A 12,919-nucleotide genomic window follows, 5' to 3' on the forward strand; every position below is an offset into this window, starting at 1 on the left:
TACACATATTGAGCTCCACCACCAAATCTGATGCTTGTTTTTTAGTCTGTGTATGAAATGAGTTGATAGGTCTCAGTACAGATCCTAGGACTGATATGCATTGGCAGAACTGTAAGGAAAACTTCAGAATGCACCCAATATGTGCACCACATAGTCACAGTCAGTGGTTATGAGCACTAAAAATTCACTATAAACATTCTGCTTGCACCTGTAGAATAAATTAAAACAATGCTAATTCTGCTGGGTGTAGGAAAGTATCTTTTTTTGGACTAACAACTGTTTTTTCAGCTGCAATTTGATTTTCATTACTTAAGATGCCTTAAGCTTTGACATTTTACTTTGAGAAGCTAGACATTTTACTTGTCTGAATGTATTACCAAGGAAGGGTCGAGAGGAAGAAATATAATTTCTGAATTGCTTACCTGTCACTAGAACAAGCACTGGTTGAATTATATCAATTGTTTCAGAACAGAACTTTTCAAAGTCAGGAACTCGTTTGGGATCCCGAAACCTACTGATGTGAATGTCTGATACCTACAGAAAGAATATATTGGATAAAGGTATTGTATCACAGACGGAGAGACCAAAAATATATATTTAGGGAGAGATTGTTGCCAGAAACAACTCTAAATGTTTTGCAAAGCAAGAGCCATCTAAAACTAAACAGGACTTGAGAATAAATTAGTAGCTTTAGACCAGGACCCAAATAATTTTCCAGTAGCTTTGCTCAAAGATTTCTAAAAATCACCCATGCAGAGATCAAGTGACAAGTCTTATCTCAAGAATGACAAAGATGGTTATTAAAACAACTAAACAAAAAGTGTACTGGATCAATTAGAAATGCCTTCATCAATGTGAGGGCTACCCAAAAAGGATTACTACACCTTTCATATATTTTGAAGGCAGCTTTTCTTTTGAACCAAGACATTCAAATAATTCCACATTTGAAAATTATTTGGTTAGATAGGACTGAAAAAAGACCAGACAGAACAAATTTGTTTGAATTATGGTTTACTTTGTCAGCAAAAACTTTCAATCACATTTCTTTAAGCTAGATATAATGGATTACTACACATTAGTCTTTCAGCTCAGGAGACCGGTGTTCAAATCCTGAATACCTCACAAATGAAAATTAGATTGTCCATTTCATAGCTCTTCATGGCCATTTGTACATAAGGCAGGTTAGGACTGACGTGCCTTGTGTGGAAGATTGCACAGTACTTGCCAACAATAAAGCGGGCTCTAATTTAAGTTATTAGTTCATTTTTATAAGAACCAAACTCACACAAACACTTATAGCTAATCTAAAAAAGCAGCAGAGGTGCAAAATAATAAAAAATAGTCATAGCTTCCTCCCTATTTTTCAGCCATTTGAAGGAAGACTGACTGCAATGATAAGAATTCTTTGGACCTGATTCTGCAGTCCTCATACAAGAAAATCTCCCACCAATCTCTATGGGAGTTCTCTCTATATCAGAGCTGGACCCCAAGACAGATAAATGTATAGTAAACAAATAATAATCGTTATAATTTCATAGCTATTTCAAAATATTATGAACCTCACTAATCTGTACTAATGATAGTTATGCTGATTGCAAATTAATGAACTAGAGATTAAAGAGATAGCACAATAAAAAAGCAAAGGTAATGCATCATAAGTATACCATATTCATTATTTGACGTGTTACGTTTGATGCTAAATACTAATAAATATTTTGTGAAAATAATGAGGTCTTAGTAATATGAAACCTCACTACAACAGCTCAATTAGACCTTCACTGAGAAGTGCGGCAAAACTGTCATCTTCGGTGTGAAAAGTAGTGAAGTTCTACTGATTGTACAATTTGCTCATTTTTACACCTAAATAAAGTGATAAAACTACTGAAAATAAGTTGCAGTTTTCCTTTAAATCAGGGATCCAAAAAAGTCATACTGCAAAATAAGAGTTTAATTCAAAGTTCTCTCTCCATCTAGTCCTGTTGTCATCACATGTGAGATATAACTGATATTAGGAAAATGAAGACTCACTGTTTAGTCACTTATTTGCTGAAAAATTAAAGGTAGGTCATATTTTATTTTTTAAAAATATGCTGATGTAAGATTGACATTTTGTGCATGTGTTCCTCACACTTATCACACACTGCATTACTGACCCTATGGTAAGAAAAAAAAATGTAGTTTTCCCTACTCAACTTATACATCGTAATGTCCCCCGGAATGCAAACAAGAACCATTCCCTGCTATCTCCTTGAAAATAATCATGAACGTATAACAGGGCCTGGGAGCGCTGCACAGAAAGGAGTGTTTTTCTTACACAGCAATGACATAATCAGGCACTGGAAGGAATCAGTTTCAGTTCTCCTTAGCTAAAAGAATGTTGACTGTAATGTGGAGTATGGAGGTTGTTGAAGTGGAAAGATTTGAAAGTTATTAAGATCCTCAGGACTCCATGAGAATCACAGAAGATACCAGGGATGGGAGAAGGAAATAAATCTCAACATGTGCCAAAATGACAGCTGAACTGGAGGAGTGACCATATGGACAAGGGAGGCGATTCCATCTGGGGGAAAAACAAACCACATATTCAAAATATCTATAACGTAAGTGACAGTTTAGACTAGTGCACAACTAATATAGAAATGGCAGACATGTCACAGGAAACATTTACAGAACTGCAGGATAGCAGGAGAAAGCAAAGCAGGAAGTGTTCATACAGATAAAAGAAGGGCTGTAAAAAAGGCCAGAGTACTGATCGTGTGGATTTATATCTAGACACTGACCTGGAATTAGCCTTGTGGAATTACCAGGGAGCCAGGAGCACATTTCCCCCAAGATCAGAAGCTATTTGGATTTAGCCTTTGGAAATTAATCAAAGCGGGTTAATGATAAAGCAGCTGTTAAAGATTTATACATGGTTGATAAGATTGCAGATTTAATAAAGATATATTTGAAAGTCAGGAACATTTCAATATTAATGAAATTAAAGACAAAACTCTCTCTGCAGAGATAACTTCAGTGTAGGTAACTTGAGTTAACACCTCTTTAATTAGCCTAGCTTGAGTGAGAGCAGCCAAGCTGCAAAATAACACTCATAGAAACAAAGGGCTGGAAGGGACTCATGAGGTTAGCTTAGCGGTTCCCAAACTATGGGTCATGACTCCAAATGAAGTCACGCCATCAGCAGATGGGCTCATGGGTCCAACAGGCTAGAGTTGTCTGCGAGACAATGCTATCTGCCCCCGAACCTGGCCAGACTTTCTCCACAATCGCAATGCTAGGAGGCTACCATTTTTCTCTACAAAACTGTGGCCTCTTCATGGTGTTACTTCACACGTATGGTGTGTGCAAGGTCACATTATGCAGAGGCCACTATTTTGTAGATCAAAATGGCGGCCTCATGGGGTGGCATCTGTGGAGCAGGTCTGGACATGCTGGCTATGCAAACACCAATTTGCTGCACTGTCCAGCTATACGAGCATCCAGAGGAGGGACTTCAATACAGAAGATCCTTATCTGTGGGCAGCAGCCTTATCAACAGAGCATCCTCTCTGCTGGAGCTCACAGAAGCCTGTGATAACCTTTTCTGAGATGGGAATCTGCAGTGGCTTGTAAGCTTCTTAAGGGGGGGCCTATATCTTCTTTTATGCCATGCTGAGTACCCTGTTGGCACTCGATAAAGAATCATTCTAAGTCACTGACTCTGTGGTGCCCTAGTATCACCATGCAGGGTCTTTCTAAGTCCTGGCCTCATTTGCTTAACAGTGAATTCCTCTTGCTCATTTGTGAAAAGAGGCACAATGGACTCATTTTTACACAGAGTATCTACTTCAACCCCTGGCAGAAACGTGTTCACAAATACAACAAGGTTTTCTTTGAGTATGGCTTCACCAGTGTTTTGGTCAAGAACAAAGAAACGCCAAAGTGCCTGCAATGTCACACAGTATTATCTAGCAAAAGCAAGAAGCCTAATAAATTTGAGTCACACTACGAAACCCTTCACAAGATACACATTAGAAAACCAAAGGTCATTTTTCCAGCGCCGGAAAGAACTTTTCATATCAACAATCACAATTCTAGAGAGCGGTGTCAGCCTCTGACCAAGCTCCAAGGCATCCTTTGAGGTGAGTTACCACATTGCACACACCTCAAAGCTTCACTCAACTGGACTTTGATTTTGCCACCTGCAAATCAATATGGTGAACATGTGTGGGAAACTGAAGCAAACAAACTCAAAGCCATACCAGTCTCCAACAACGTAGTGAAGTAGAGGATCAGGGCCGCCTGGGTGGGGGGGGGTGGGGGGGAAGTGGGGAATTTGCCCCAGGGTCCAGGCCCCGCAGGGGCCCTCACGAGAGTTTTTCAGGGCCCCTGGAGCGGGGTCCTTCACTCGCTCCGGGGGCCCTGGAAAACTCTTGCGGGGCCCGGGCCCCCGGAGCTTCTTCCGCTCTGGGTCTTCGGCAGTGGGAGGTCCTTCCGCCCCAGGACCCGCCGCCGAAGTGCCGGGTCTTCGGCGGCAATTCGGCGGCTCCCTGCCGCCAAAGACCCCAGGCTCCCTGAATCCTCTGAGTGGCCCTGAAAAGGATTGAGGCAATAGCTGCAGATCAGGAAAACACACTGGTGGACCATCTGAAAAAATACATTTGTTTTTGCTCTTCAAGTTGATGTGAGCACTCAGGACCACGATGAACATTTCTTGGCTTGTGTCAAATACAGATGAGAAGGTGCAATTCCCAAAGACATTCTGTTCTCTCTCCCTCTTTCCAGATATGAGACAGCACAAGGGATATTCAATGTGCTACATGCAAGACGAAAATATACCATGTAATCGCCTGATGGGCTTTTGTGCAGATGGAGCTACATCTATGACAGGCCACAAAGCAGGTCTGTGGGCCTTGGTAAAGAAAGTTGCTCCTTCTGCTGTGTGATTCACAGAGAACAGCTGGCATCTAAAGCTCTGAGTCCAGTCCAGGGGAAGTTTTGCGGAAGGTCGTGTCTATTATGAACTACATCAAGATTCAGCCTCTTCGCAAGATTCTGTCTGCAAAACTGTGTGAAGAAAAGGGGTCTGATCATGACATGTTATTCCACACTGAAGCTCTTTGGCTCTTGAGAGGACTGGTATGATTTTTTGAACTAAGAGACGAGCTGCATGCATATGCAATGAACTGCAAAGAGAGTAAATTCACTGATTTTCTGTGTGACCAAAGAAAGATGTGCCTTCTTGCCTATATCACAGACATATTTGGGAAACTGAATTAAATGAATACAAGTCTGCAAGGAAAGAACACCCACATCTGTCAGCTGACTGATCAAATCACAGGATTCATGAAGAAAATTGTTTTCTGGAAGACTAATCTATTGAAGACCAACTATGAATCCTTCCCACAACTTTGCAGGTTCCTGACTCACAATGGAATTATTCAACCTCCCAGACAAGTGATGGCTGAGCATCTCAGCCAGCTGGAGGAAGAGTTTGCATCCTTTTTCCCCCAACCTAGATGTGACAAAGTATTTCTGAGTGCGAAATCCTTTTCAGTGCAAGCCTGATGCCATGGATTTTCCAGCTCATCTAAATTTCCTGCAATCGATTCTTTCAAGAAACATATGCCCAACTTTCTCTCCCAGAGTTCTGGTTCACTGTCAAGAATGAATATCCTTCACTCTCAACATACACCTTCAAACTGATGATACCATTCTCGAGCACATAGTTGTGTGAAGCTGGATTCAGCACACTTGTGTCTATCAAGTCTCAGTATTGATCTACCATTGATGTCATATCAGAGATTAGATGTGCAATTTCTACCATGCCACTGGATTTCGAGAGGCTGTGTCGCAACATGCAAACTCGTGTCACATTACAGCATATTAATTAATGTACTTAATGTGTAAATTCCCTGGATTCCTCGACAACTATGTTGCTTTGTTCCTTTCTGAGGTAATAGGAAACAATAAGTCTCAAAATGGGGTCACACAAGCAAAAAGTTTGGGAACCTCTGGGTTAGCTGTAGAGTGACTACTGAACAGAGTGACTGTGTTAGCAGCTGACAAGTTGTGCTAACCTGAGCTGTAGCAGATATCTCTGGTGGGCCAGTCACCTTGAGTTAAAAGCACCACCACACATTGACTTAAGGTTTCTGATATGTGGATGGGACTTGAGTTGTGGCAGCACTTGATTTATAACTTGAGATAACTCTACAATGATGACAAGCCCTACATGAGTTGAAGAAAAGTAACTTAAAATAACTTAAAATATGTGAAAACCCATAGAAGAGGAGTGGGAGGAAGAATAGGAGGACAAAATAACACTCTTGATTATGCACAAGGAACTCCAGCTGAAGTTAGTAAATTACTGAGCATATGTAGGGGCAGATTTCCCCCCTAAACTTACCAGAATAAAAGTGAAGTGTCAAATGTAGCATATAGCTCAATTAAAAACAAAACAAAAACACATATCAACAATAAATAGGAGCTACTACAAAACCACAGGAACCTATTAATAAACATGAAAGGTGGATGAATCATTACAAAATAGTCAAAAAAAAATTACAAATGAAGAGTATAACTAAGCAGCAGCAATACAGGACATCTCAGCTGAATTTATTGTAAGTACATAAAAAATTAGTGCACGTTAAACACCAAGTGCCGATGGATCTAGACAATCATAATGGTCCCTTCTGACCTTAGAGTCTGTGATTCTATGATCTAAACATTTATATAATCTTATAGATGTGCACTGGACAACAGAGACGAGAAAAAACGAAGGCCAAGGAAAGATTTCAGATATGACAACCCAGTTCAGATGCTATCAATGAGTTTTACACTAAAATCTTAATTTGGTATTTTTAGAACATTTTATATAAAAACCAATATGAATTAAAAAGTGTTTTAACTTTTAATTATATTTAGAAGTAATAACTAATAATATTTTTTGATGCTAGAAAGGAATTTAACCACGTCCCTCAGTTATATAATTCCCAGAACAGCACCACCATTGAGGGCAGAAGGACTCTGGATGTATCACTAGGATATTAACCCTTGACTTAACTGGATGAGCTCCCTCATCTTTCATATCTACCGTATTTTCCGGCGTATAAGACGACTGGGCGTATAAGACGACCCCCAACTTTTCCAGTTAAAATATAGAGTTTGGGATATACTCGCCGTATAAGACTACCCCTCTTCCAACGCACACCAAATAAAAATTAAAAAAACATCAGATTTGATTTCAATATGGTAATTTTAATTCAAATGCTTATGACATGCAGGTACTTAGCAGGAAAACTGTCACTTATAAACATAAGGATGTTTGTCATCAAACATGTAAACATAAAACAGTGCAAGTGGATTAAACTTTTCCTAATTCACTCTAAAGCTGAAAGGAAGGATAAGACAATAAACCCATGGGAGCTGCCATGCTGTTTGTTTTCTAAGCTGTCAACCAAACTGGAACTGATGATGATAGGAGGAAGATAACAAACAAGAGAGAGAGAGCAAGTGCCGGGCAAGTCCCTGGCGAGTTAGCAACGCCCATCATAACTGCAAGCTATGGTATTTTTACAGGTTTTGCTGGCGTGACAGTTTCCCTTTAAAAGCCTTCAAAATCCTCCTGTTCGTCATCTGATATCATAAGTACATCAATGACATCTTGTGATACATTTGTAAGGCAGTCATCGTATGGATCGAATTCCGTATCAGATGGTGTGGTCTCAGCTTCGGCTTCCTCTTCATCTTGCCACAAGTAGTCATCCTCCATACCATCTAATGAATTTGATATGCCACACTTCTTGAAAGACTTGATTACTGTTTCTGCATCAATATCATTCCAGGCTTTTATGACAAACTTGCACAAAACATCCAACTGTGGAGCACGCATGTTTCCTCCTTTTGTGAATGATTTTTCGCCGCTAACCATCCATTCATTCCACTGTTCTTGAATGCGATCTTTAAATGGCTTGTTTAGGCACACATCCAGTGGCTGTACCAACGATGTCAATCCTGCAGGAATAACTGCCGCATCTGTGTTTAGTCTTGCAAGCATTTGCTTGGTGCTGGGAGTTAAATGAGCCCTGAACATATCCCACACCAGTAGACTACATTTTTGAATAAGTCCACCTGGTCGCCTGCTCCATACATTATCAAGCCATAGCTTTACCCCTTCTTCATCCATCCAGCCTTTTTCATTCACATGTACAAAACAACCAACAGGGAACTTGAATTTCGGCATTGTTTTTCTTTTAAAAATAATCATTGGTCTCAGTTTGGCGCCATCAGCTGTGCATCCTAGTACCACTGTAAAACTGGACTTCTCATGTCCTGTTGTTTTAATTAAAATTGTTTTTTCACCTTTTTGATGGACAGTTTTATTTCCAACCATATCAAAATTCATTGGAGTTTCATCCATATTTCCAATACTACTTAACACATAGCCATGTTTAGTGCGCTGTTGTATTACGTATCGATGGAAACTATTTACTTTGCTATCAAGATCTGCAGGTAATTTTGGGGCAATTTTCATCTTTTGCCTCAGTACCATATTATGCCTTCCCATGAATCTAGTACACCAGGATACAGTGGCCTTAAATCTGTTGCTGTGATCTGGGTTAGATTTGGCCCACTGAAGTGCAAACAAATGTATTTTATTTCGTGTCACTACACAACCGTTTTGGCGATGCTCATTCACCATGTCTGCTACATGTTTTTCGAGTTCTGGCCAATGTGGAGTGCCTCTTCTTAATGCACACTTACCCCTTGGCATACTCTTTAATGCTTTTTCATTTGCTTTCCAGTCCCAAACCATCTTTTCTGTTACTCCATATTGTCTTGCAGCAGCGCAGTTATTATGTTCCATGGCAAAGTTTACAACTTTAAGTTTGAAACTGGCTTCATATTTCTTTCTTCTTGCTGGTGGAGCCATGATGGGGTTTTGACTGTTGGACATTTGTATACTGTACTGTATGTACTGGTGCTATACTGTATGAACAGGTACAGATACTGGTGCTGTACTGTATGTGGTACCCAGTATACAACAACCAGCCAATCACGGCAAGCGATGTACCTTACCGGCGATTGGCTGGTTGTTGTATACAAAGCCTGCTTGGATTGGTCAGCTCTCCCTGCCTGCCCAGCCCTCCCTGTCTCCAAGACTATCAGAGCGGTAGCGCAAACACGTCTCTTTCACCCGTCTGGCCCGCCCTTGTATCCTATTACCTCCTTCTCTGCCTCTCAGATCTCGCACATGCGCGCCTGCGCCGCTTCACTGCAGTCCTCAGGAGCGAGATCTGAGAGGCAGAGAAGGAGGTACGGTAATAGGCTACAAGGGCGGGCCAGACGGGTGAAAGAGGCGTGTTTTTCTGGGCACAGCGCCGCTCTCTCTCTTTTTTCCATACCCCGGGCGTCCCGGACGCCTGCAGCTTGCTCCGTCCTTCACTTACACCTTCCTGGTGAGGCGCCCCCTCACCTCGTCATCGGGCGGGGATGCGGCCGCGGCCGTTTTTGAGCTCCCCCCACCATATGCGGCGACCGCAGATTCTCCAGTCTGGCTCGGAAGTTTCAGCACCCGCCCTATAAGACGACACCCGGCGTATAAGACGACCCCCGACTTTTGAGAAGATTTTCCTGGGTTAAAAAGTAGTCTTATACGCCAGAAAATACAGTACTTCAAACAAAGAGATGTAATCCTCCAGCCAGTCTGGTAAACTGGTCAAGCCCAATCACCTACAGTTAACTGTGAGAGAGACTGGGAAAAGGAAAGTATTTTCCAGTTTACTAGGGGAAAGATGCCAGAATTTAGCCTAAGGAAGATCAACACTGTCAACTTGCCAAGAGCTTGAGAGCTGCAACAACTTGCATAAATAGGAGCAGCTTGCAGACACTCATTATTTATATAGAGGAATAACCCACACCCACCTCACACACCTCCTCCACACGTAACAGGAGGCCAACCCAAGCCACACTTTGCTCACCCCAACACAGGGCTGGCACTTATGCTGATATTTTTGGTGACACCTCAGTGCTGCTAAGAGATCTTGCATCCAGGAACCTGGACTTGCAAGAGTATTAACACTTCCAGGGCCTGCAAAACTTCAGCACATTGCGCCATGTTGACATTTCAATACAACATTCCCCTAGTACAACATGAGTGACATGCAGATTGAACATCACATTCCACACCACTGCCATTTCACCATGATATAGTCAGGCCATCGCCGTACAAACTTCAGGGCAGAATCACTACGAGAACCGGTCAAAAACTGATAGACATTGTGAGAGACTTTGAACATGAAATATATTTCAGCCAGACACTTCTAGTCCCTAGCTCTCATGGCCGTGCATCACCGTGGCTATGACATCCCCCGACCTCACACCAGTCACTGCCACGCTGCTCTACTTCAGGGGAACCCCTCTGCAGCCAGTGGGCGGCCGCCAAGCCAGGCCAGACGGCCACGCTTCCCAGCCCCGAGACATCGCCATGGTAACGCGCAGGCTGCCCCGCCCTACAAGCCTGGCACCAGCGGCCACCGAGAGGGCAGCGCAGCCTGCTGCAGCCGCCGCCCCCGGACACGGAGGCCGGGATCCTGCCCCGCCCCCACTCACCTGCACCACCCAGAAGAGGTTGGTGGCCTCTGCCCCGGGGGCCGGCTCCCGAGCGAAGGGGCGGCGCTGGCCCGGGCGCTGAGGCCCCGCTTGGCCGTACCAGTCCAGGAGCAGCGCCGCCAGGGCCGCCGCCAGCAGCCCCGCCGCTAGCCGCAGCATCTTCCCCTGCCCCACAACCATTCATTCACCCACCACCCCGGGCAGCACCCGTCGCTGCGGCCGCCGCCTGCCCTTCTCCGGGCAACCCCGCCGGCTTCACCGCTTCCGCCCCGCATCTACCCGGCCAGAGCGGACCCTCGCGCGATGGCTTGTCAGGCCGCCACTTCCTCCTTTCTATGGTCTTCTTGGAGGACTCCTGTTTCTCCCTGCGCTAATCCTGTTCCCGTTGCAGTCAGTGGGGGAGGGGAGAGGTGCCAGTTAGTTGAATGGGACTATAGCTCAACGCACTGAGTCCGGCAGGCCTTGCCAAGAGTTAATATGGTGGGGAAAGGAGGCCTCCTCCCGGCTGTGGAGGCTGTTTTTATATAACTTATCATGTTTTAATTGATGTACTCCCCCATTGTCAGGCTGATGGATTTTACTGCAAATGTTTTACCCTTGATTCAAAAATCTCACCGATCATTGTGTGACATTTCCCCCACAGGTGTTGGTCCCAGCTTTGTTCCCACTGGAGCCGGGGTGAAAGTGGGCCGATATGGGCTGGTATGGCGTACCGGTAAAAAGTGGCTGCCGGTTAGGCTGACCAGATAGCAAGTGTGAAAAATCGGGACAGGGGTGAGTGGTAATAGGAGCCTATACAAGAAAAAGCTGCAAATATCAGAACTATCCCTATAAAATCGGGACATCTGGTCACCCTACCGCCGGTACCGTTTTGTACGCAGTCGACATTAAAGCGCTGTCACGGCAAAGGACCCAGCTTAAAGCGCTGCCATGGCAGTGCATTAATGTTGCCTCTTATGCCCCCCCCCTCCGGGGCCACTGACGGGGGGCAAAAGGGACAGCTGCCCTAGGGCCGGCGATTTAAAAGGGCATGGGGCTCCCGGCCACTCCTACTGCCGCAGCGGCCAGAGCCTCGGGCAGTGCGGGCCAGGCAGCGCGGATGGGCTGGCTGGGGGAGACTGACCCTCAACCCCAGCCCTTCTGCTCGAGGCCCCACCCCTTCCACTCGAGGCCCGAAGCCAGGCCCCCATACCAGTAAGTGCTTAATGTTACTTTCACCCCTGGCTGGAGTCCTGTTATGTGCAGCTCACGTACTTGAAGGACATCAGTGCTGACTCTCCTGCTAGTGGGTGATTTTCTTAAAACCTTGTTGATTGTATTAGCATATGTATTATGGCTCTAGAGCCTAGGTCTTGAAAAAGAAGAAATCTCAGTTGACTGCTTTCAAAAAAAGAAGTAACTTTCTAACCCTCGAAAAACTTGAAAATTTGCACCCAATGGGCACAAAAGACAAGAGAAAAATAAAAAGAACTCAAAATGTATTAATTTAAAAATCTCAGTTTTAAACTAATCTCATGAATTGGGTGGCAGAGGGAGAGACTCAATTTTTTAATACTTGGAGTTGGCAATATTAGGATTCATCCCCTCTTACTTCTGTATTACTTTCTTGCAACAACCCTCCTTGAAAAAGGATGGCTGCATGGAGATTCCTTTAGAACTTATTGGCAACATAGGCGTGCACAGCCCATTCCATTAGGGTGTGCACCCAGGGAGCCCCGCCCCTGCCCTAGCCCCGCCCCCATCCACTCCCTCCTACTTCCCGCCCCCATCCACTCCCTCCTACTTCCCGCCCTGACTTCCCCCCCTCAGAACTCCCCCCCCCGCTCCTTGTCCCCTGACTACCCCCTCCTGGGAACCCTGCCCCTAACTGCCCCCCAGGACCCCACCCCTATATAAGCCTCCTTGCTCCTTGTCCCCTGACTGCCCCCCTAGGACCTTACCCCCTACCTGTCCCCTGACTGCCCTGACCCTTATCCACATCCCCACCCCCAGACAGACCCCCGGGACTCCCACGCCTATCCAACCACTCCCCGCCCCCTGACAGGACCCCCAGAACTCCTGACCCATACAACCCCCCCCTGCTCCCTGCCTCCCCCAATCCCTCTCCACACCCCTGTCTCCGGACAGCCCCCCCAGAACTCCTGACTCATCCAAACTCACCGAGCTTCTTGTCCCCTGACCACCCCCTCCAGAGACCCCCCCCCACCCTAACTGCCTCCCCAGGACCTTCCTTGCTCCCTGTCCCCTGACTGCCCTGACCCCTATCCACCCCCTGACAGACCCTGGGACTCCCATGCCCCATCCAACCCCCCTGCTCCCTGACTGC

At 44.9% G+C, this 12,919-nt stretch overlaps 1 protein-coding gene across 10 annotated transcripts in view; it reads right to left on the reverse strand.

Moving 5' to 3' along the window:
- The window catches only part of TMEM62 (transmembrane protein 62), a 46,858-nt gene extending 35,921 nt beyond the window's left edge, over window positions 1–10,937 (reverse strand). For 2 of the 10 annotated variants that reach the window (XM_065593033.1, XM_042849440.2), the window contains exons 1-2: window positions 10,801–10,937; window positions 423–534 (exon numbers count right to left, since the gene is read on the reverse strand). Coding sequence is in view for 3 of the 10 variants with exons in the window: in XM_005284638.4 (XP_005284695.2) it covers window positions 423–534; window positions 10,594–10,773 (292 nt within the window). In the remaining 7 variants the exon portion in view is untranslated. The other 8 variants (XM_005284638.4, XM_005284637.5, XM_065593031.1 and 5 more) reach the window with 7 other exon arrangements.
- Window positions 10,938–12,919: the final 1,982 nt, after the last annotated feature.

This window comes from Chrysemys picta, chromosome 4 (assembly GCF_011386835.1).
Source record: "Chrysemys picta bellii isolate R12L10 chromosome 4, ASM1138683v2, whole genome shotgun sequence".
Taxonomy (NCBI): domain Eukaryota; kingdom Metazoa; phylum Chordata; order Testudines; family Emydidae; genus Chrysemys; species Chrysemys picta.